Genomic DNA, 24168 nt, shown 5'->3' with positions numbered 1-24168 from the left:
CCTTAAACAGGACGACGGCTATACCTCTTTTTGATAAAACGTACCTCGTTAATAGCAAAAAGAGGTAGGGAAACCACCCTCGTAACCATTACAAAAAGTTAAGCAACTCCAAGAAAATTTGAGTCTGTTTCGTCTTCCGCAAAAAAACTATCCAACTTTAAGTCTAGATTGTCGCAGAAAATTAAAACAAAAAGGGGAAAATTAAAACAAAAGGCGGAACAATAAAGGGTTAATCGGCAGGACTGGGCGAATGAAGCGAATCCCCTTTTTGTTGTTGTGGCTTTTTGTTTTTCGTTCTTGCTTGTGTCTTCGAGCAGCTAGTCTGCCTTGAATCCTCCCTTATTTATACTACTACTTCAGTCAGGTGCTTTATCCTCTCTTCATGTTATGTTTTTCACTATCGAAGCATTTTTAGGAGAGGATACACTGCATGTTGACAGCTGAGATTATTAAAACGCACCGTTTTAGTGCACTACAATTATTGCGTTGAGGTGCATTTTATTCTTACTGTATGTGCCACGGTCTTACGATAATTTCCCACACCCCCCTCCTGTAGTCAGTTGTGTATGCCTGTGAATCACAGGCATACACTAGTGTATACAACGCAAACAAAACGTAGGAGGTTTTTTGAAGTCCGTTGGAAATTTTTCCTGCGTGAGAGCATCGCTCTGTGGCTCTCTCCGCCCAGGTTTGCGATTAGATCACGGTGATGGGTACAATAGTAGATGCAGGGTTGTGTAGTCTGGTTCCTATTATGAAGCCAAACTGCCATCCCCTAATCCTTGCGCTCCAGACAGAGACACTTTTATTGCTGAAGGGGGGGGGGGGGGGGGGGGGGGGGGGGGTGCTGGAGACGTCGGACAGAAACCTCAATATTAAAAGAAAAAGTACGTGTAATTGTGAGGCAATCACCATTTTTTGTGTTTTGCGACAGGGACACTCTCAGCCTGTCGTCCACTGGGACTTTGCGAAAACAATCACGGACACGGAAGAGGAGTGAGATTGCGCGCGGACACTACTGCACCCCAACCGAGCCCTAAGATCGAACATCCAAGCAAATTTAAAAAAATAGAAAAGTCCGCCTGTTTTTGTACTGTATGCTAGGGTTGTTGCACTCCTATACTGTACGTAGAAAGCTGTTTACAGCTTTCTAATATCTCAATCGCTTGCTCATGTGAGCAAGCGATTGAGATACAGGGGGGGAAGCGCAATAGTGCCGCTTTCATTATTGCCACCCTCGAATTAGTGCCGCCAAAACCGGCAGACACAGGTTCTGCCACGTGTCATGCACGACGTCGTCATCGCCCACTCATGCGCCTCAGCTCAACAATTGGTGATGGCACCTCACTCAAAGACCCTAACATGATTCCTGAAAAGATCGCCAAAGCGAAGCGTAACTTTGCGCGCCTTACGATTGCACAGAAAATCGAGGTTGGGCATCTGCTGCAGGTCGGGAATGCGAATACCACAGTTATGCGTCAGTTCAAAATTTCAGAGCGAACCATCCGAAACATCAAACGCTCTCTTCCTTTCCTCCAACAAATTGTGACGAACACCGCTACAACGCTCGGAACAAAGACTTTGCACCCTGCGATGTGGAGGAATGGATTGAGATCGAGACTAATGAGCTTGTGGCAGAAGCTTCTATTAGTGATGCTTGCGATTCAATACATTATGGTGGAGAGCTACAGAATCAGTCTGCCAGTGATGCTATGATGGATGATTGTGTGGCAGAAGGCGAGTGTGAAATTACGGAGAGGCGAGCCGTACCGAGTGCTGTAGTGTTAGCAAGGTTGTTTGGGTCTTTGGAGAGTCTGGGTGTGGAGTGCGATGTGAGCAATGCCTTATCGCACTTGAGGTCCGCAAAACGAGCTTTTCTAGAAGCTAGGCATGAGAGACAGGGTCAAAGGCAACAACAGCACACTCTAATAACAGAGTTCTGGCCGGGTAGTGATTCTGCTTTCTGATTGTGCCGCTCCGAATTAGTGCCGTATTATTAGTCCTTAGAGAGGGCGGTACTAATGCGTAGGGTCGACTGTACTTAGTCTTTAATTTCAACCACGTCGTTCTTGGATACGGCCGACTGTCTGGCGCCGTTACTCGCGGCAGTGCACCTTGGCCCGTGTCAGAGATGTTTTTTCAAACTATTTTGCATGTCCGATTTTTTTGTCATTGTCCGACAACTCCAGCACCCCCTTTATGCAACTGTCTGCGGTACTGATTCTTGAGAATCATGCTTCACAGACGTCCAGGACTGTGACCGCCCCTGTCGTGCAATTGATGTATCTTTCTTGTCGGGAAAGCTTCTGTTGCGAGCACCAAAACCAGCCTGGTGTGTGCTACTCGCCCATAGCTGTGCGACTGCTTTTAACATGAAATGTAAAGGTCGAACCTCTTGAAAATGTACACGGTTGTCTATCTGTGAAATATGCCAAGGTGTCTGTCAGACCGCACAGGACAGTCTGTTCCTCAGAGTACATACTTAACGAGCGACGACGAGTATACGACGAGTCATCGGTTTCCAGTTCACACAGTGTCCTGCAATCGTAGTTACGCTTTGCGTTTCGTTTCTCAGGAACGACTGTGACCGTGCATATTACCTCTGTACCATCGTACAGTATACTCATCGGATAGGTCATTAGGCCGTAGCGCCGAGCTGCCAATGCTACCGGGTAGTGCACGGCAAGAGGCCCCCATGACATGGAGCCTTGTTCTCTCTTTATGGTGTCCTCGTACAATGGGGATTATAAAACTCATCATACTGTCATCTCGCAATTGCTCTGGTCCCTCAAGACACCTCCTTTCACGATGTACAAAATTATATCTAACGTTTGTCAGCCCGAAAATAAATGAACACACAGATGATAAGCGGCAGGCTATCAGAGATTTTAGCAACTTTTTGTTTATTGCGGACAGCAGCGACTAGTTCTCAAGGATCAAAGTCACCAGAAGCGAAGACACTCTTCATAGCTATTCTCCAAGCGTCCGAGCTTCAGAAAGGGGGGATTCTCACTTCCAATGGGACACTTCTCAACTTAGCTTCAACCGCTGCTGACGACGGACAGATAGCATAAGTAGAAGTTCACAGCCAGAAAGGAAACTATTTCAGTAAGAGTCGTAGTGCTTCTTGTGATAGTACGGGTATCCATGGTGGTGCCTGCCCCGGTGTCCATGGTGGCGCCCGCCCCGGTGTCCATGGTGGCCCTTGTGCGGGTAATACGGGTAATACGAACGTCCCGCCACATCCATGTCTTCTGCAATGTCATTGTGCTCGGTGAGATCGCCTTCCATGGGAATCTCGTCCACGACGGAAGCGACTGCGCACAGAGCCAGAAGGGCCAAAAGGAAAAACGTTCCGATACGAATCATGGCAGCAAGGGCAAAATGTGAGGTATGAGCTTGCTGAAAGTCTCTTTGGTTCTTGCTTCAGTTGGAGAGAAAGCTGATGAGATGGGGCGACTGAGTTTGGTGAGGACTGGAACTGCTACTTTTATAGCATTGTAAATCGCCAAAATCTTCAAGAGTGTTCAACAGTTTCGAGTAGCAGTCACGAGTTTGATCAAGGAGCAGCAAAGCAAAACTGCTTCAAATGTTAGCTTTGCATCCTGCGATAGCAAAATATTACCATACACAAGGCCGCTTCAACGTTTGCTTCTTGACAATGGTGAACTCAAGATTGCAATTAAATTAGGGGTGCCTCCTTGCGAAATCTTTTCATGATTGGTAGAGAAATGAACTGTGTTCGAGACAACTTGTCTGAACGTAAGAGACAAAATGGACTCTCCGTGATGTAAGATCTTGCACAAGATTTGTCGCGCACATGATAGAAGGATGCATGCCATTTCTACATGCTTCACTGTATATTTCACTATTACAATTTGCCGGTACAGCTGAACCTTCTCGTTATCTCCCCTTACTTGTCACTCTTTTCACTTAGAAGTACATGCGTTCATAAAAGCTCGCACTCTGGGATTGAAATCGTTTCTACGGTTGTCCAATATTGGAAGCTCCCCTCCCAACGAGAATATCCACGATTCGATAGCAAAGACATATTCGTGTACTTTATTTGGGTCCCAGGGAAACGAACAAGCTCAAACAAGGATAAGACATTATGGATGTCAACAATAAAAAGAAGTGAATCGAGGCATAAGAGAAATATCGCGTTTAAAATGATATTTTGAAATATGGGTGCCATTGAATGAGCTATTGAGAGTACGGCTGGTGTCGCCTCTATCATAATATCTAATGATGAATCTGAATACTTGCCCGTGGCTGAATGAAAAGTGCCTAGAATTAAAGAGCTAGAAAGCAATATTATTCAACCGTGCCTGTCCGATCGGAAGCAGTGAATTCTCCAAGTCGCAGTGTGTTCGACATGGGCAACAAAACTTGTAGTGTGATAGGGAGTGTAGGAGAGACTCAAGACCCTGGGGTCGTCTTTACTGGGGACATAAGCGACGACGGTGTTAAGTACGGTGGGAGTGCTATGTACACGTGTAAGATACGACAGGAAGCGAAAGAAATATGATCATTGGAGATCTCTGTATTATGATATTATTATGATATTATTATGATACTGTTGAAGTTGTCTCACGGCTGACAAAATTGTCGCCAAACGCAACGCACAAGCTCCTGCATGGGTGGTGATATTGTGGTGATATTGTGGTGATATTGTGGGGATGTTGTAGTGATGTTGAGGACCATGCCCAGTTGTCGCAATCTTCTGAAAAACTACTGCTATGGACGGTGCCCTACGGCAACCTTCGATAACACCGCTGATATCGAAGGTTGCCCTAGGGCACCTGCGATAACACTAGTTTTTCGCAATATTGGGGAACGGATGAAACGAAACAGGCTTGGTACGAGGGGGTGTGCGGAGGCGATCTCGACGGAGGCATCCACGGGGGTCTGCCGAGAGACAAGTGTGTTGTCACACGAGGCACACTCGGGCCGATATCAGAGGTGCATGTCCAGCCCTCGAGCTGATATCGGTCCTCTTTCCCCGTGTGACAACGCATACTTGTTGGTTGGGGATGTTATTTCCCAAGAATAATATGGGATCTACCGTTCACCTGCACCTTTTTAGAATAAACAAAGACGGCGAATCGATGCAACTCGTTAAGTTACACATGACAGGCACATGACTTCGATTGCCACAGGGCAGTGAGAAGAAAATGATATGAGAAATCGTGGAATAGACGGGGTGAATGAGCCATCACAAAAGTACTTTTGGAAGATACTTCAGCAGCGGATGAATGTAACGCAATTGCTCTATAGAGGATTACAAACATCAGAACAGTATCGTGTGGAGGGCAACGCCAAGAAAAATGAATCATGTGGGCTGCGTCAAACTGCCAGGAAACAGTAGTGAAGCGCAATTGTCGCTGCATCCACTATGGGCAACGTCAGCAGAAAACCAAACCAAGTCCGAGAATAGCGAAAAAGGATTGTTGCCACAATACCACGAAGCCCGTCATTGGCTGATGAGTCCCTCGGTATCAATATTTCATGCACTATGGCATGACTCTGGTCAGTGTTTGTATCAACCGATAGTTCGTTCTGTCCTCACCCACGACGATGCTTTGTCACCCACGTCTACCAACTGTCGTCGCCGGATTGAAGATATTATGACAGAGCTACTGTACCTCCCTTAAGGTTTACAACCGAATACTGCAAATAGTGCGGTCTGCACTATTTTGGAACGCCAATTCGAAGCCGAGGTGACGGTATTTACTGCGGTCCGCACTAATATTGATACCGCACTAATTAAGTCATTTCCCCTATTAGTGCGGTCCGCAGTAAATATTTCTGTTCTTAATAGTGCAGTCTACCCTAATTCTGTCTGTAATGCCGAATGCAATCTGGACCAATCAGAAGAGTTGAGAGTTTTAATGTGTAAGGGTACTGGATATCTCTACGCGCCTTCGCCAACAACCTGGTCCTCATTCGCAATCACAGGAGCTCACTCAAAATGGTTTCGATGCCTCTGAATTATGTTCTATAGCTTGGGAAACAATTGTCCTTCCTCCCACTGCCCATTTGTGTTGAGCGCTAAGCCACATCTAATCATGGCTTTCCGTGCGTAGGTTAAACCCTCGGTGTCGCGTTGTGCGTTAGCATCCCGAACGGCCGCTGTGGCAAGCTCCAAAAAGTAGGGCTTGCCTGGATTACGCAACTTGCCAGAAGACGCCGTAAAGTCACCCGCCATTATGCGCTCCATTTTGTGCTGGTCCCAACGACAACGCCAAGCATCTTTTAGCTTTTGTATCACAAAGGAATCGGCGGGCTGCAGTAGGTCCGTACAGTTCGGCAGGAAAAACCTGACCTCTGTGTTAATTTCGTTCAACGCTTCCAACATTGCCGCAGTCTCACCATGCCCACTGCAGTTGTCCATATACAAAACATGACGCCAGCCGTGCCGAAGCGCCTTAATTACTTTCCGTTCCCTCAGCCACTGCGGCATTAATTTGCGATCCATCCAACCCTTCGGCCCCGAGCGATACGAAACTCCCGCTACATCGTCAGGAACGTTTTGAATTGCGTAGCTTCTCTTCTTGTTCTGAAAAACCATCATTGGCGCTTCGATTCTGGCATCCCTTCCACCAGATATACGTACAATCATTGTCATCTCTTCCGCTCCAGACACTACGTCTGAATACTTCAACTCGGCTTCACCGCAAATTCCCAACCTTCGATGGATGTCCATGTTGATGACAAAGTGCGTCTCGTCAGCATTTCACACATATTGCTCATCTAAACGCCCTAAATGAAACTCTAGAGCCACAAAGCCAAGATGATACGCCACTTTCTTCTCGATAAAGGCTTGCTTCTCCGGGGAAACCATCAATTTGCTGGTTTGAGCGCGACTAACAATTTCATTCCGCTCCATAAATGCCTGGATCCATCGCGGTGTGATCATGTACTGAATAAACGTTTTTGACGACGTATGAAAACAATTTAGAAAATATTCATACCTCGTAGAACTTTTTATGAGCTGTGTGGCAAGATCCCCGAGCAGCTTGGCACTGAACTTGAGTCCGGTTTTTCGAAGCCTGTCAAACTCTTCGAGGAGGTCGGCTTGCAGCGCCATTACCCAAGCAGACCTCTTCAGACCGCGGCCAGGCTTGGCCTTTGGATACACCCTTTTGAAGCCACAGCTTTTAACCCTGGTAATTGAGCGGGGCGCCTAAGCCGTCTCTTCTGCTTCAAGGTACTCGATGCGTGCTTTCCCTAAGCGACTTGCCTTAGAATTGTTCGCCTTTTCGTTTCCACGGAACAGATGGGGGAACTGGCGGACAGCTTCTGAGGCAATGTGTTTAGAACCTGCCCTGGAGACCTCCTCAGCCATCCACTTGTCAATCTTAACGCGATCTGATCGCGTAAGCACACGTTGGACCGCTCTTGTGCAGACCGCCGAGGGCGCGGCTGTGTTGAGCGGCGGTGCCGGAAAGCCGGAGTTGGGTGTAGTGTGGCAGATGTTAGGAGATCGGCAGAGGAATGATTGGCATCTACAGTAGCTTCTTGAGTTGAAGCTGCGTCTCTTTCGTTCCGCAGGCGTTCGGCATTTTTGGAGGGAAGCAATAATGGGAGATGCTGATACCGTGATGATACGCAAGCTGGATCTTTCGGACGGCGGGGTGCAGCTTTGATGTAAGAATGGAAAAGGTAAGCCTTTATATGTGCATAACCAAAACACCACAATGGCGTTTTGTTCCAGATTTGGGTTAGTATCTGTCAAAAATGGCGCGCAGGACAGCGAATTGGCTGCTTTCTGAGACTGCACTATTAGATGTATGGTTTGCAATTAGTGCGGACCGCAGTAATTGCGCCATCGGCGATAGGCGAGAAACATAATTTACTGCGGTCTGCACTAATTTCGAACCCGCACTATATTCTCACCCGCACTATTTGCAGTAATCGGTGTACACGCGGACGTTGTAGTATAGCTCCCTGCGACGCCGTCATGGTCACCTCCTCGGAAAGCGCATATCATACGCAAACCAAATTATCCACTCGCCTATCAAGGGGTGGGGAATGACCATAGAATATGCGCTTTCCGCCAATAACACCAGCTTACAAGGGCCAGCTCGAGTTCGAAGTAGAAGAACACGGCAACAATGCCAATGCAGGAAGGGAGCCCTGCCGCATTCCCAACGTCTTGCAACAATGCCAATGCAGGAAGGGAGCCCGGCCGCATTTCCAACGTCTTCCATTGCAGCGCAGCAAAGCCCCTTCTTAATGAAAGTAACTTCGTCTCGGCTGAATGAAGGGGAAGAGACGACTATGTGGGCGTTCGAAACTCGTTAGGAAACTAATGGGCGTGAACCAGATGTGCCACGAGCGCATATGCCCCAGGCGTAACATTGTTGCCGCAAGCAGCAACCCTACATTAGGCGTGGGCACACAAGGCACGCTGGGATGTCGAGCAGATTTTGATTTGGCTGGAGGCCACATCCTAATCTCAATACCGTTACCTGGTACTATAAGGCTGCAATGGTTGAGTCTACCGTAGTGTTCTACCGGAAACGGTCCGGTTTACTTTTTTCTAGACAACGCAAAGCACGATTTAACTTCTGTTTCTTCGCAAATAGAAGTCTATCCCTCCAAGAATGCTCAAGATATTATCATAAAATACTGCAATTATGATGTCGGTGACATCACCGACTGCAAGTAAAGCACCCGCTCGTCAATTCTAGCGAAAACCAACTCGTTGACGCACATAAAGGTGTTCAAAAGAAAAAGTCGACTTACAGCAACTAGTTTTCTCTAAGCTAATTTTATACCAGTAGCATAAAGACATGTATGCGTGGTCACACGGGGCACACTTGGGCCGATATCAGCTCGAGGGCTGGACATGTGCCTCGAGGCGGAGCCGAGGGCGCATGGGAGGCCCGAGAGGTGACCTGTCTCTCGGCTGACCCCCGAGGAAAGCATACCCAGTAAAATCAAAACGCTACAATTTTAGAGAGTTTATATCACCACACATGCAGGAGCTTGTGCGTTGCGTCTGGCGACATACTGTGAGTCGCGCCGGCACTGTCGCACTGTGCTGATATCGCAGCTTGTCCCCTGCTTGATATTGTGCCACAATTTTGTCAGCCGTGAGACAATCCGTACCCTTGGGTAGAGTGCTTTCTATTCAAGTCAAAACTTCAGAAGAGTTACAAAACGAGTCAACCTCCCAAGGAAAAATAGAAACATTGGACATCAAAGTTGAAAAGAATTAATTCGCAGAATTTTGTGGCATGTACTGTATGAAGGGTTATTTGGCTCCCGTGCATGAGTGGAACAGCTTTTCGGGCTTGCGTTTTGACCTTACCGACCGGCAGGCAGGTCCCATGGCTTTGTCATAGTCACAAGGCTACGTCGTAGGCTGTTCGAATGTCTCTGAATAAAAGACAAACTACAGTGCGGAGGAAAGTAAGGTACAGTAACTTTGCAAGGCACAGTTTGTTCGTGTACTGTTTTGAGGTCTTCGAGAATACAGCATACCGACTGTCACAATGCTTCACCTCGGCTTGAATCTGCCACGTCTCTCTGTGTCCGAATTTGTTTGTACGGCGGGAATCGTGACAGACCAGACCGCTGCTGGTCTCCCTGCTGGTCCGATGAGCAACGCAACGATTTAGAGCGCACCACATGTGTAGAAGGCCTGGACACACACTACTGTACCAACGTGATTTCTTCTGATGGCGTTCACGGCAAATTCTGCATAAAGGGCGTGTCCCTTGATGCTGTCCAAAATTAGGCGGGCGACAGACTCCAGCAGACTTCTGCAAATTCCCTGCTAGAGCAACCCCACCGCGTCGATTCTATTGCCGGATAGAAATGAAACGTGTACGCTGACTATTCGCCGGTTGCACGAATAGATTTTTGTGGCGAATCGTCAATCTATTCGTGTGGATTCTATTCGCGTCAACCCCAACGCATATTTGCAACTCTATCGCTGAATGCTCGTGCGGACAGCGGCGAGACGTCACACATCGTCTGCGAAGAGGCGATCGTTCATCGAGACGCCCACCCCTCGCCGTGAATCCCGCACGGCTGCATGTCTGTCTTCCGCAGCCTGTGCCCTCTGTCCCTGTTCGCCGCGCGCCCTCCCTCCGGTACTGTCCAACTACGCGCTCCCACACGGCATCATCGCCAATGAACCCGATAGAAGTCCTCAGAACCGTCCTTCAGTACACAGACGACAGCCATGGGGATGATGAAATCATTGTTGCGAGCATGCACGGGTCACACGTCGCCGAAGTGCATGCTGCAGCGACGAAGCAGCGCGGAGGTTCTCGGTTGGGACGGCATGATCGAGTTCGCGCGCTTCGCTATTCGTAGTATACTGTGACAGGTGGTTGTTGATGATGTGCCTCTCCCACGCTACTAGAGGACATGAAAGGCTGATTTATGAGTACCATAGCCGCGAGCCATGGTGTTGGCGCACTATTGCATGCCTGAATGAAGCGCGCGACACGCCTGCCGAGGAGTTTCGGCTCGCCTTCTCGCAAGTAGGAGGCACATTTGGCTGGAATTTGGTAGACACGCTTGGCACGTGTCATTCTATCGGGGAATCTATTCAACGGATAGAACGTTTTTGGAATCTATCGGCGCTCGGATAGACTCCGAAATGGTTCTATTCGATTTCGGAAAGCGATAGAATTGCGCGGTGGGGTTGAAAATCGTGAGCAGAAATTCTATTGATCAAATAGATGTGCGCGGTGGGGTTGCTCTAATAACAGAGTTCTGGCCGGGTAGTGGTTCTGGCATCTGATTGTGCCGCTCCGAATTAGTGCCGTATTATTAGTCTTTACAGGGGGCGGCACTAATGCGTAGGGTCGACTGTAATGATTTGCTTGCATGCTTTGTGTAACCAGAAATGGGATTGTTTTTACCACCATGTACTGTACAGTATTCAGATCGGGAGTTCAGTTTTTTGCATTTAGCTTGGGCACGTTTCTTATCAACCGTCTTCGCCGGTTGTAATAGCAGAACCCACGTTGAGTTTGCTGCTCTTGCTCCCGATACGCTTCCTACTGACCCAGGCCCTAAGTAAAGGGTATTGTGCTGTAGAATTGCTGCGCAGTCCCGAGACAAAGGAAGGCAAAATCAAGTTTTCGCAACAAAGATAAAAGTATGGCAGTATCCCCACAACAGATACTGACTGCCTCTGAGGTACCGAACGCAACCCATGCATAAGATGAGATCAAGAGTCATGGAGCCACTAGGGCCATGAGGGCGTGGTCGTTTTCCAAATGGGCACGGCTGCTGTCTTTGTGCCCTTACTGATGAGAGAAAGGAAGGAGACGGATGCAGATCGCGCTCACCCCGCTTTTTTGAACAATCTGCCATTGCGCCACCAACGTACAAGTATAAAGAGAGAGGGAGACTGTGAATGCAGTTTGATGCAGCGCCGTGACGTGACACGAAATCCGATTATGATACGATTGACTCAACACGACTCGGGATTCGATTCACTTCTGCCTTCTCTTTGCTGTGTTTCCGCTGATGCAGATTCACTTGTACGAACTGCCCTGAAACATCCATGTTTCACTTAGTTACACTCTTCTTCATGCTTTGTCTTTGCTGGCGTTCTGATGCTGGCACAAGCTGAGTGCGGCGGATGATCGATACCTTAGTTGCAAAGCCGCGGAGAAGCCTTAAGTACTACCGCAAGAGAAACTAAAGTCTAGAGAGTAACAAAGACAAAGCATGAAGAAGAGTGTAACTAAGTGAAACATGGATGTTTCAGGGCAGTTCGTACAAGTGAATCTGCATCAGCGGAAACACAGCAAAGAGAAGGTAGAAGTGAATCGAATCCCAAGTCGTGTTGAGTCAATCGCATCATAATCGGATTTCGTGTCACGTCACGGCACTGCATCAAACTGCATTCACAGAGACAGGCAGACAGACGAGGTGTACGGTAACTCTTGACTAGAGGCACGCATCGCTTAACATATTTTTACGTACGGTACGTGCACTGCATTGCTTGCCATCTCAATAAAAAAAGTCTTGCGTCTGAGATATCGCACCACTCCCTTGCAGTGGAGGGAGAGAATTGTGCTTGCCAGCGTCCGAGATATATATCTGCAAGGACATTCCCTGTCCTCCTCTCTCGCGCTCGGCATGCTCCTCTCCTTAACCGGCCTTGATTTTGCTGCCCAACGAACAAGTCGTCCGCGCGTCTGCTCTCTCAGTCGGCGCCATAGTCGTCATAACCATTGGCTCCATCGTCGCCGTCATCCTGGGCGCCGTAGTCCTTGTGATGATACCCTTGCACGTACACACGTAGCACATACCACACGCGCATAGTGCCTCACTGACGACGGAGCAAGACCGCTGGACTTAGTGTAGAGCAGGGACCGAGAGTAAAGACCCGGATATCGATTCTTGCATCACAGTCCTCGTGCTAATCTTCAGGCTCTGCCTCGACGCGAAAGAGACAGCTGCGGAGCATCGCAACGCCCCACGCGGCGCACCTGCGACCTCAATGCAGCCCCTGAGCAGCGTACTCGCCTCGAAGCATCACGTAAAGCATCACGGCAAGCGCCATGGAACGAAAGAGAAAGCTGCGATATCGTACCCCTTCCCGATGCCTATCAGGAAGTGTTGCAGGAAGGTGTCTCGCGTGCCGAAGGTTTGCGCCGTCCCACCCGGCGCACTTGCGACCTTAATGCAGCCCCAGGACAGCGCACTCGCCTCGAAGCATCACAGAAAGCATCACGGCAAGCATCATGGAACGAAGGCGAGCCCACACACACACCCCGCAAAGTAGTCCGCGCACCTCATCGCGCAAACCTGCGACAGAACTGCGTCGCGCTATTTCGCAACGCGTGCGCTTTGCACTAGAAGATACCGCGCACGCGCTTGCCGAGGCGAGTTCATTTACGGCACGCGTGTTTGACTCCCGCCATACGTGTGCGCAGGCCGGGTGTGCCGTTTGATGAAGGGCGGGTACCGTGCGTCGCGATGTGTAACGGTTGCATACGCGGGCATGTTTCACCACGCTGCACACCACGGGGAAATCAAACCATGCCAGAGACAGCGGGGAAGGGCGGCAACGCCCCTGTTTGACGAGTTCGCTACGAAATTGAGGGTCCCCACCAACTTTTTTTTATATGCTACAGGCCAGCCAGGCCATTCTGCCAGAGCTGGGGGCGCGACCGTAGAAAGTGAAAGGCGCACGCTGGAAGAGGGGCAGGGTAAATGAGAAGTATAGAGAAGGAGAATGAAAAAGCAGAAGCCCGTTTTGGTTTATCTACGAAGTACAGTAAGGTGGTTCCGGAAAAGGCGAATTGATTTTGTCATGCAGGGAATGATAACCACTGAGCAAAAGGGGAGGTGCCGTTGGCCAACGACAGGAGAGAGGAATGACTGGGAGTCATATGAAGGAATGAGCAGAGAAGGAAGCATCGCAAAGTGGGAATGAGCAGTCGAGTTCAATGAATGAGTTGAAGGAATCACCACAGTCCCCCTGAACTCGTATGTGAGTGACTAAATGAGAAGGAATGCCGGGTTCTTGACTTGAAAGTATGAGCGCAGGTGTACCATGAACCTGAAGGTTTTTGATGCGTGTTGGTGACGTCTTACAGTGCGGGTGGACCTTGGAACCTGAAAAATGAGGTTTTCTGCATCATCTGAATACGTCGGGTGTGGGACGTGTCGGCTTGTGAGGGGTTGCTTCTAACAACGTCGGGTGGTTGACGTGTGAGCTTGTGAGGGGTTGCTTCTAACAACGTCGGGTGGTTGACGTGTGAGCTTGTGAGGGGTTGCTTCTAACAACGTCGGGTGGTTGACGTGTGAGCTTGTGATTGGGTAACGTGGGAAGGAGGTGTACGGTGGGATTCGAACTCGCGTGCGCAGCAGTAGAATGAGGCCCATAAACTGTCATGCAGGCTGAGCAAAAGGGGAGGTGCCGTTGGCCAACGACAGGAGAGAGGAATGACTGGGAGTCATATGAAGGAATCACCACAGATTTCAACAGTGTTCGTGCTCTGGTGAGTGAGAGGCAGAGTTTGCGGGCGCTGGAGAGGGCAGGAGCCAGCTGAACAATGAGGGCGTACCAGTGTCCGACATGACGAGGATGCGGAACAGGGTAGGTATACCGTTCATCAGCCTAGCTATTCAGCCGAAGAACACGGGCTAGATCTCCGCCTGCGTGTACCGCTGTTCCCAGTGTCTATTGGACCCATCGGCCTTGCTGGTCAGCCCAACACAGAGAACAACCGGAACAACCAACCAACACGGACGTCCGAGCTCTGAGTTCTTTTCGATTAGCCATGGAGAGCTCAAAGGAACGTAAACGGGACTGCATCAACACGGTTACAGAAAACTCTGCTCAGATACCTTCCTAGAGGACGAAGGAACTTGTACGACTATCGCTAGCATGGCGACGGCGTGTTCTTGAGAATCTGGAAGGGTAATACTAAAAATTCCCAAATTGCCCCCGATTCCCAAATTGCCCCCGATTCCCAAATTGCCCCGGTCAGGAAGGGTACACCTCTGCGAACAGCCGTGCGGACAGCACCACCACGTTCCCCTCATAAAGAGAAGTGAACACGTGTACTTTACTACTTTACAGAAAAGTTCAGCACCACCCCGTTCCCCTCATAAAGACTCACATAAGAGAAGTGAACACGTGTAACGAGCCGTCCCCTTTTTTCTTGCTTACACCTAGACCTAGACTAACTAACGTCTAGAGGAAATAGTATTGCGACGAATTCAGGGTACTGTATTTCCGAAATACAGTACCCTGAATTCGTCGTCCTTTCTCGCGTTACTGTAGCTATCCAATTTTGTACTAATTCAACGCATCTGCGCTCTCATACCCTTGTTACTCGCACATGCGTCCCCGTGGCACGCCACGTCGATAAATGGACAACACATCAACACCATCGACACCGTCGCATCGTGACACCCAAAACCACATTATGCAAGCCCACCGCTTCGACGCGTCGCGCGACATGCCGAGCGACATGCCGACGTCTCTGTGCCTTTCCCTTTCGCGGCTGCATCCTCGCCGCCTACCCTCCCCCTCTCCACATCCTTAGATCATGTCGCGCCCCGTCCTAACCACCTCCTCCAGCCCGGGCCCCAAGAATGCGTCCTCGCCCTTCTTCAAGACCTCGCGCCAGGCAGGGTTGGCGATCGTCATCGTCGCCGCCATCGCAGCCCACCTCTACGCCATCGTGGTAATGCTGCCGCGCTCGCTTCTGCAGTCCACGCGCGTCACCCCGCCGTCCAACTTCACCACCGCCACTGCGTCCTGGTCGCTCGCGCGTGCCGAAGCCGCCAAGTCCGCCTCCACATGGCTCGCCCACCTCCGCGCCCACTCGCCCTCGCGCAACATCTCCACCACGCGCCTCGGCTGCCGCGAGTACATCGCCGGCGTGCAGAGCTGCGTGTACGAAGGCCTGGTGTGCGTCAACGTCACCACGGAGGAGGAGTTCGGCCGCCCGACCGTCTACTTTGTCGACGACTCGCGCCCGGACGGCGCGGAGGTGCCCACGGACAACTGGTGCGGCTACCGCTACCAGTCTACCGACCCGCGCTACTTCTCGTCGCGCCACTGGCCGATCATGGAGGACACGTTCGTGCCGCAGGGCAGCTGCCTGAACGCCAAGTTCCGCACGCTGGACGGCCTGCTGCGGCGCCCCGGCGGTAGCGCGGCCGACGTGCGCAGCGCGCGCATCAAGTGGCTCGACTCGCTCTGGCTCGTCGACCTGGACATGGTCAACAGCAACCACAACTACCACCTCGTCATGGACATCATCTGGCTGCTAGACGTGGCGCTGTGGCAGCAGAGCGTGGACGTGCGCGCGGCGCCGGACGAGCCGGCCGCGTCGCGCGGCGCGCGCTTACCGGCGCCCCTCTTCTCCGAGGGCGCCCGGCACGTGTACCTGCCGCAGGGCTCAGCGGACTTTGTAGAGCAGACCTCGCGCGACGTGAACCGGCTGATGTACGCGCTGATCCTGAGACTGGACGCGGGGCAGCTGTACCCGAACCTGACGGAGGCGGAGCGGCACGCGGGGTCGGCGGAGGACCGCACCGCCGCGCCGCTGCTGGAGGCGTTCCCGGAGCTGCGCGCGGAGGAACGGCTGGTGTTCCACAGGGAGATGCGCGACGACAAGGAGACGGACCTCGTGTGCACGCCGCGGTTCACGGCCGGGGCGAAGCTGGCGAACGGGGCGCACGAGCGCGTGTGCCGGCACCTGCGGCAGGAGGCGTACAAGCTGTACGGGGTGCAGGAGCCCGAGATTGCGCGGGTCGGGCAGGCGGCGTTCCCGCAGCCGCCCAAGCGGATCGTGGTGCTGCAGAGGCACTTGACGAGACCGCTCGAGAATATTGGCGAGCTGGAGACGGCGCTCAGGGAGAGGTTTGAGGGGGACGGGGTGGAGGTGGAGGTGGTGTCGACGGATAAGCTGAATACGGCCGAGGACTTTGTGAGGATTTTCGCGAGGGCCGGGGTGCTTATCACGCCGCATGGGAGCCAGAGCATGGGGCAGATGTGGATGCCTAGGCATAGGTAAGATGTTGGCGGTGCGCAAAGTGGGTTGCGGTGGTTGTGGTGCGGTAAGTGCAGGCAGGGTGACTGACGCGTTGTTTCCTTTGTTTGTGTGTGTGTGTGTGTGTGCGTGTGTGTGTGTGTGCGTGTGTGTGTGTGTGTGTGCGTGTGTGTGTTTGTTTGATTTTATTGGCAGCGCGTTGATCGAGATCATGCCGGTGGGATACAATGACTACTCGTTCAGCCTGCTGGCGGAGTCGTGCAAGATCTGGTACTACGAGCTGGAGAGCCTGATGCACGCGGGTAAGTGGAGTTGCGAGTGTACGATTCGGGCGGTGTTTTTTAGAGCAAGCGATGTGTGTCTAACGAGTGACTGTTGCTGACATGCTGGCGCGACGGCGGGCAGACCATGGCGAGAAGGACTACGACAAGGGGTGCGGGCAGAAGACCAGGCAGGTGCTCAACCCGTGCTTGGAGATGAAGAACATCGGGGTGACGGTGGACGTGGAGGAGGCGTTACGCACGGTGCGCTTCGCGCTCGGGAGGCTGGGGTATGCCGTGGGCGCGTGGGCAGAGCATGCGAGGCGGGGGCGGGCACGGCGCAGCGGCGGAGGCAGAAAGGGCGGGCGGGGAAGGTGAGGGTAGTGGGGAAGAGAACGGCGGCGGGGAAGGTGAGGGCAGTGGGGAAGAGCAGGGCGGCGGGGACGAGAAGGACGGGGAGGAGAGTGAGTGAGAGGGGATAGGCGCAAATGCGGAGTCGGGCAGAAGGGTGCTGTTGCAGTCGGCTCAAGGCAGTTATCAATCATGAGTTGTACAGATGTACAGCTACACAAGTGTACAACAGCAATGCAAGCTGATCATGAAGTTTGATCTCCTGTTCAATTTACAGTAGATGATAATGCAATAATTACATAGCGGAAGCATTTTAAGTCAGCCTTCTGACTTGCTCTTGCGTGTCAGATCGAGAAGTCGAATGCACTCCTCTTCAAGGTATTGCCGTGCTTTCACTGCAAATAACGTAGCATACAGCCACATCCCTTGTCTTTTGTTCGTGCATGAACCTTTAGCAGTGTACTTAAGCTGAACTCCCTCGCTTCGCTTTGTAGAGGCCAGGGCCTAAGCACAGCACTACCTTAGCATCGGATAAAAGCAAATCTAAGGCACTTTGCCTACTTGCTGTAACCCTCAACTCGCCGCCTTCATATTGCACTCAGCCTGCCCCTCTAACTAAATAGTAGTTGCATGAAATTGGCGGATAGCGCTCACTAATAATTGTAAGGTGGAATTAGAAAATGCTCGCTTGATTATTCCATTTCCTTCGGTAGCCAGTCTAAGAGGGGACAGAGCGAGGTCACTGGCTGACCTGGATGTCCATTCAAGGCGAAGGTAGTTTAGCTTTTACCAGAAGGTGTGTGCGTGGGCTCGCCTTCGTTCCATCGGGCTTGCCGTGAGGCTTTTCGTCATTCTTCGGGGCGGGTGCGCTGCTCTGGGGCTTTATTGCGGTCGCAAGTTTGCCGGGTGGTTCCGCACCTGTGTTGGCGAAAAGGGAGCCGGATGGGCTCGCCTCCGTTCCATGGTGCTTGCCGTGATCCTTTCCGTGATCCTTCGAGGCGAGTGCGCTGCTCTGGGGCCGCACTGCGGCCGCACGTGGGCCAGATGGTACGCCCCCTGTGCTGGTTCCGCGGACAAACCTCTGCTCCGAGAGGGGTATGTTCTCGTGCTTCGTTGGGGCCGAAAGTGAGCCGGATGAGCTCGACTTCGTTCCACGGTGCTTGCCGTAATCTTTTCCGTGATCCTTCGAGGGGGTTGCGCTCAGGTCAGCCATGACAGAGGGCGGTAGAGTTGTGTAATACGAAGTCGTGAAGAGATAAAGCTGTTGATGAGAGCGGGCGGTGGCCTGGAAGTCAATCGGTATGCTCACAAGGACTGAAAAATAGTATGCGTCTCTTGTTGGGAATGATTTGGCTCAGGTTGTGTTGAAACTGAGAGGCGCCCGAAGAACAGCACTGGGGTAAAGAAGAGTTGAGTGGCAGGTTGCATGGCGAGTAAGGGTTTACAACAATGCGAAAGGAACAAACAGTTGGCGAGATGGTGAGATATGCTGTAATGCTGTGCCGACTGGGCACGTGTCGATGACACGCACGCGTGTGGACGTGTACACGTGGATGAGAACAACCTCGAACGATGTCATAGTTGAAGGTCGTACCCTTTCAGTATCTTTCGACATGTAGAGATTGGTGCAGCGAAAGGAGGCAGGTACGACAGAAAGTGATGCTGTTGGAGCCTACGTGGAGAAAGTCGTCCATACAAGGCCCTCAGGGCCTTTCTTAAGGGCCTTTCTTAACTCGCCTGATTCCTATGAGTGCGGATTGCCCCTTTGCTCCTTTGCACAACTACTGTAGGAAGGTATCTGAGCAGAGTTGTCTGTAACCGTGTTGATGCAGTCACGTTCCTTTGAGCTCTCCATGGCTAATCGAAAAGAATTCAAGAGGTTGGACGTCCGTGTTGGTTGGTTGTTCCGGTTGTTCTCTGTGTTTTTCGGCTGACTAGCAAGGCCGATGGGTCCAATAGACACTGGGAACAGCGGTACACACAGGCGGAGATCTAGTCCGTGTTCTTCGGCTGAATAGCTAGGCCGATGTATGGTATACCTACCCTGTTCCGCACCCTCGCCATGTCGGACACTGGTACGCCCTCATTACTCAGCAGGCTCCTGCCCTCTCCAGCACTTGCAAACTCTGCCTCTCACTCGCCAGAGGACTAACACTGTTGACACCAATTCGCCTTTTCCGGAACCACCTTTGCGCCAGAATTGCTGTGATCAGTGATCACAGCAACGATCCGGCATTGAATGCCGGTTCGACCTGTCTTGAAGGAAAACGAAGTAACTTTTCCGCTTTTTCCTCAGCACAATCGAGTCTCATACTGTACGGATCGTACCAGTTTGCGTCATGGACGCCATCGACCCAGAATCCATCAACGGATCAAAGCGCGACAGGATCTGCCACAGATGCCGCCGAAGCAACCGCGAAAGATAGACAAGTAGAAACTTCTAAAAAGCGGTCCTCTCCAAACGGCCCCCCTCAGCCTGTCAAGAAGACGAAATACATCGCCCTTTCGACTGATAACCATTCTATCCTTGTGGCAAACTGCAATATTCGCTTCATCGAGTTTTCGCCCAGGTGTATTTAGTTAGAGGGGCAGGCAGAGTGCAGTATGTAGGTGGGGAGTTGAGGGTTACAGCAAGTAGGCAAAGTGCCTTGGATTTGCTTTTATCCGATGCTAAGATAGTGCTGTGCTTGGGCCCCGGCCTCTACAAAGCGACGCGAGGGAGTTCAGCTCAAGTACACTGCTAAAGGTTCATGCACGAACAAAGGATAGGGATGTGGATGTATGCTAAGATATTTGCTGAGAAAGCACGGCAATACCTTGAAGAGGAGTGCATTCGACTTCTCAATCTAACACGCAAGAGCAAGTCAGAAGGATGGCTTAGAATTATCATCTACAGTAAATTGAACAGGAGATCAAACTTCATGATCAGCTTGCATTGCTGTTGTACACTTGTATATCTGTACAACTGTACTGTACAACTCATGATTGAAGGTGCACGTGATCCGTCTGGCGGCGCAACGATGGACCAGAGTCTGGTCACCAGATTTGCGTTTGTTGCGGGCAGGTACCTTGCTGGAGGTCAGTCCACAAAACTCGTGGTGGAATTAATCTCGGGTTTACTTCACGTCCAGCGAGTTTCCCGACAGCGCGTTGTTTTACAGACAACGTTACTGTTCCTTTCGTATTGTTGTAATCCTTTTCTCCCAATGTACTGCCACCGAACGTCTCTGCCCCACCGCCGTTCTTCGGGGGCCTCAGTTCAAACATCAGCTGAGCCAAGCCTTCCGAACAAGAGACGCATAATATTATTCAGTCCCTGTGAGCATACCGATCGACTTCAGGCAACCGCCCGCTCTCGCGAGACCGCTTTATCTCTTCACGACGTAGTACTACGCAACTCTACCGCCCTCTGTCATGGATGACCTGAGCGCACCCCCCTCGAAGGATCACGAAAGGGATCACGGCAAGCCCCATGGAACGAAGGCGAGTCCATCCAGCTCACGTTCGTACCCAGTACCTAAGCTCGGCATCATAGTTCCGCCTTACACCGAACTATTGGCGGAACCATATGGTTATATCTTTAACGGCGTACCATCTGGCGCACGTGCGACGGCAATGCAGCCCCAGAGCAGCGCACCCGCCTCGAAGCATCACGGAAAGGATCAGGGCAAGCACCATGGAACGCAAGCGAGCCCGTCCGGCTCACTTTCGGCCGCAACGCAGCACGACAACATACCTCTCTCGGAGCCGGGGCCTGGCGCCGAACCATCGGCCGAACCATCGGCCGAACCATCCGGCGCACTTGCGCCTGCAACGCAGCCTCGGAGCAGCGCACCCGCCTCGAAGCATCACGGAAAGCATCACGGAGAGCATCCGTGCGCCGTCCCACGTGGCGCACGTCCGACCGCAATGCAGCCCCGGACCAGCACACCCTCTTCGAAGCATGACGGAAAGGATCACGACAAGTACTATGGAATGGTTGCGAGCGCATCCGACAGACGTTCTGTCCCAATGATGCAAATGAGAGTAAGCCCCTCGGGGCCGAAGTTTCGCGGCATCCCACGCGGCGCACGTGCGACTGCAATGCAGCCCCAGAGCCGCGCACCCGCCTCGAAGCATCATGGAATGCATCGCCGCAAGCACCATGGAACGAAAGAGAAAGCTGCCATATCGGACCCCGTGCCAGTGCCTTGCGTGCCGGGGCCGTTGCCGGACCCGGTGCCGGACCCCAACCCAGCGTCGGGGCTGGGGACGGTGTCGGATGACGACAGTAGCGAAGACTTTGTCGCTGGCGAGGCGGAGATTTACGTCCCGATGCCTTGCGCCATACTACCCGGCGCACTTGCGACCGCAGTGCAGCCCCAGAGCAGTGCACCCACCTCGAAGCATCAAGGCCAGCCCCATGGAACGAAGGCGAGCCCACACACACACCCAGCAAAGTAGTCCGCGCGCACCTCATCGCACAAACCCGCGACAGAAGCACGTCGCGCTATTTCGCAACGGGCGCGCTGGTCACTGGAAGATGCCGCGCACGCACTCGCCGAGGCGAGTACATTTACGGCACGCCTGTCTGACTCCGCGGGTCTGACTGCCGCCATACGTGTGCGCAGGCCGGGTGCGCCGTTTAGTGAAGGGCGGGTACCGTGCGTCGCAATGTGTAACGGTTACATACGTCGGCATGTTTCACCACGCTGCACAACAGGGGAAAATGAAGCCATGCCGGAGACAGCGAGGACGGGCGGCAACGCCCCTGTTTGACGGGTTCGCTGCGACATTGAGGGACGTCCCCGCCGACAGTATTTTTTTGTTATGGTACAGGCCAGCCAGGCCTTTCTGTCAGAGCTGGGGGCGCGACGGTAGAAAGTGCACGACAACTTGCGGGCTCTCCCGCTCCATTTGCGAATGCTTTGCGTGTACCTGCAGAGAAAGAACATGGCCCCGTTGCATACCGCTGCAGTGGCGCGCGTGATTGCGCTACTGTACTGCTTCCATTTGCGAGGTGTAGCAATAGTGCAATCGGCAGTGCGTCAGTAAAAAAAGTGTTGCGGCCAAACTATGGAGAGGTATCTTTTTTGGGCCAAACAACTAGAAGGTCATAGTTGACTTTGGGGCGCGTCACCAGAGGTGTGAAAGGGCGCACGCGGGAAGGGGGGTCGTTAAATGAGAAGTATAGAGAAGAAAAATGGAAAAGCAGAAGCCCGTTTTGGTTTCTCTATGAAGTACAGTAAGGTGGTTCCGGAAAAGGCGAATTGGTGTCAACAGTGTTCGTGCTCTGGCGAGTGAGAGGCAGAGTTTGCAATTGCTGGAGAGGGCAGGAGCCGGCTGAGTAATGAGGGCGTAAAGTACTTTACCAGTCTCCGGAAATTTTTTTTGCCGACATGGCGAGGGTGTTGTCCGACATGGCGAGGGTGCGGAACAGGGTAGGTGTAGTACACCACGGTGCAGTACCCTGCAGAAGGGTAGACCGGCGTAGCTAGCTACAGTGTAGTACCTACGGTAGAGTAGTCCCTGCGGTAGAGTAGTACTAATCCCCCAATCCCCTACGGGTAATCCAGTCCGTGAGGTCGCAACAAAATTTTAAATGCTACAGTACCCTTGTAAGAGTAGTGTGAAAATTGATTTTGGCGGCACGGAGGGGGGACCCCAGACAGAGGGGTGGTATTTCGAGATCGCCAAAGTCTCTCGCCCACTTCAACCACTCCTGCTCGTTCTCTTGCGCCCCCCTAGTCATTTAATCGACGCAAACGCACTGAGGAAAACTTTCCCTTCCCAGCGATACTGGTCTGGGAGCGTGCTTCCGACAACTTCCCCTGCTGTCGGGGAGAGAAGGAAGAAGGAGGCGAGTCGGTTCTCCACGCCTCCGCCAGCCTCCGCCAGCTGTATCTTTGGTTCTATCAAACCAATGTGAGTTTGAGAATGTCCTTCAAGTCACACATTGCATCATCTCTGCCCCGTGGTTCTCCCCGCGCTGCAGGCCGTGCGGACCGGCAGGTCGACCGGGCTCGCGGTGGTGCTGGTTGCGCTGCGGCGTCCGTCGCGGTCGCGCGCCCTGCCGTTCCACTCCGACGCAACGCACCACGACCCGGAGCGGATCGTGCTTTGTCTGGGGGAGAACCTGACATATTTTGCGACGCGATAAAGCTCGGTTCTGGAAACACGCGTGCCACGCGATGGTAGTGCCCACAGCTATTCCCGATCTCCCGCCAGCTGTATCTTCACATTACAACAGTAGCGCTTCCCACCGATACCTCCTCCGCAATCTCCTGCTTCGATTGCGAGGCGTGGAAAGACCGGACGTGTTGTGGGCGATGCGTCAGCCAAGGAAAGGTCTGGGAATGCAACAGAACCTTCCTTGCCTCACGCTACCTTTTCGGCGTATGCCGTCAAGCTCCCAGCCAAATTTAATCAACGCGGCCTGGCAAAATTCACACACAAGATTTTGGCTCCTCACGGACTTAGGGGAGAGTCAGGCAAAAAATACGGAGAACTGTACACAAGTAGTGGAAAGTCGCATGACCCGTTTTTACTTGGCTTCTCCGTCCCCGTCTCCTAAAAAGGGGAAACTCCCGTGTGGGGGCTCGTGTGTCTGCACAGCCTGTCCTTTCGGCTAACTGTCTCCTTACAGTGTGCGGGTGCGTGATGACAAGAACAACCGGAACAACCAAACAAGACGGACGTCCGAATTCTGAGTTGTTTTCGAATTTCCCGTCATTAAAATTTCAACTTGATGAGAATCGCGCCACGCGCCACCGCGGCAGCGCGCGGCATGTCCGTCGCAGCACGTGACGCGCGCGCTGAGTCGGCAGCGAGACGGCGAAAGCGATGCGGCAGGCGGTGAGCCACGGAGCCATGCAGACGGAGCTGTCGGAGGCCGACTGAGTGATGGGGCTAAACTGGGCGACCGATGGATTCGGGTAATGGAAGTCGGCGACTCTGCTTTTCATGGAAACCGAGTACCGTTAGCGTACAGACGAGTGTTTTCGATTAACACCGAGAGTCGACGTTGGCCACCAGTGTCGGAGACTCGCCCGCAACTCTGCCGTCCCGCTCCGTCCTCCTTT

The 24168-nt window shown here is 52.3% G+C and overlaps 2 protein-coding genes across 2 annotated transcripts; one reads left to right on the top strand and one right to left on the bottom strand.

The window, feature by feature from the left end:
- Nucleotides 1-20687: 20687 nt before the first annotated feature.
- Nucleotides 20688-21098, bottom strand: CHC_T00004773001 (hypothetical protein). The gene has a single exon (XM_005716097.1). The coding sequence runs from the start codon at nucleotides 21096-21098 to the stop codon at nucleotides 20688-20690; it is 411 nt and encodes a 136-aa protein (XP_005716154.1).
- A 1590-nt stretch (nucleotides 21099-22688) lies between these two features.
- CHC_T00004772001 (hypothetical protein) lies at nucleotides 22689-23015 on the top strand. Its single transcript, XM_005716096.1, has one exon. It carries the CDS (start codon nucleotides 22689-22691, stop codon nucleotides 23013-23015), a length of 327 nt encoding a protein of 108 aa, XP_005716153.1.
- Nucleotides 23016-24168: the final 1153 nt, after the last annotated feature.

This window comes from Chondrus crispus, genomic scaffold, assembly GCF_000350225.1.
Source record: "Chondrus crispus Stackhouse genomic scaffold, scaffold_248, whole genome shotgun sequence".
NCBI lineage: Eukaryota > Rhodophyta > Florideophyceae > Gigartinales > Gigartinaceae > Chondrus > Chondrus crispus.
Note: the sequence above shows the minus strand (reverse complement) of the source record. Positions and strands in the feature narration are given on the sequence as shown.

Bases quoted from the DNA above. Each gene is read 5' to 3' on its own strand.
- CHC_T00004773001 (XM_005716097.1), bottom strand. From the start codon at position 21,098: ATGCGCTCGCAACCATTCCATAGTACTTGTCGTGATCCTTTCCGTCAT.
- CHC_T00004772001 (XM_005716096.1), top strand. From the start codon at position 22,689: ATGCTACAGTACCCTTGTAAGAGTAGTGTGAAAATTGATTTTGGCGGC.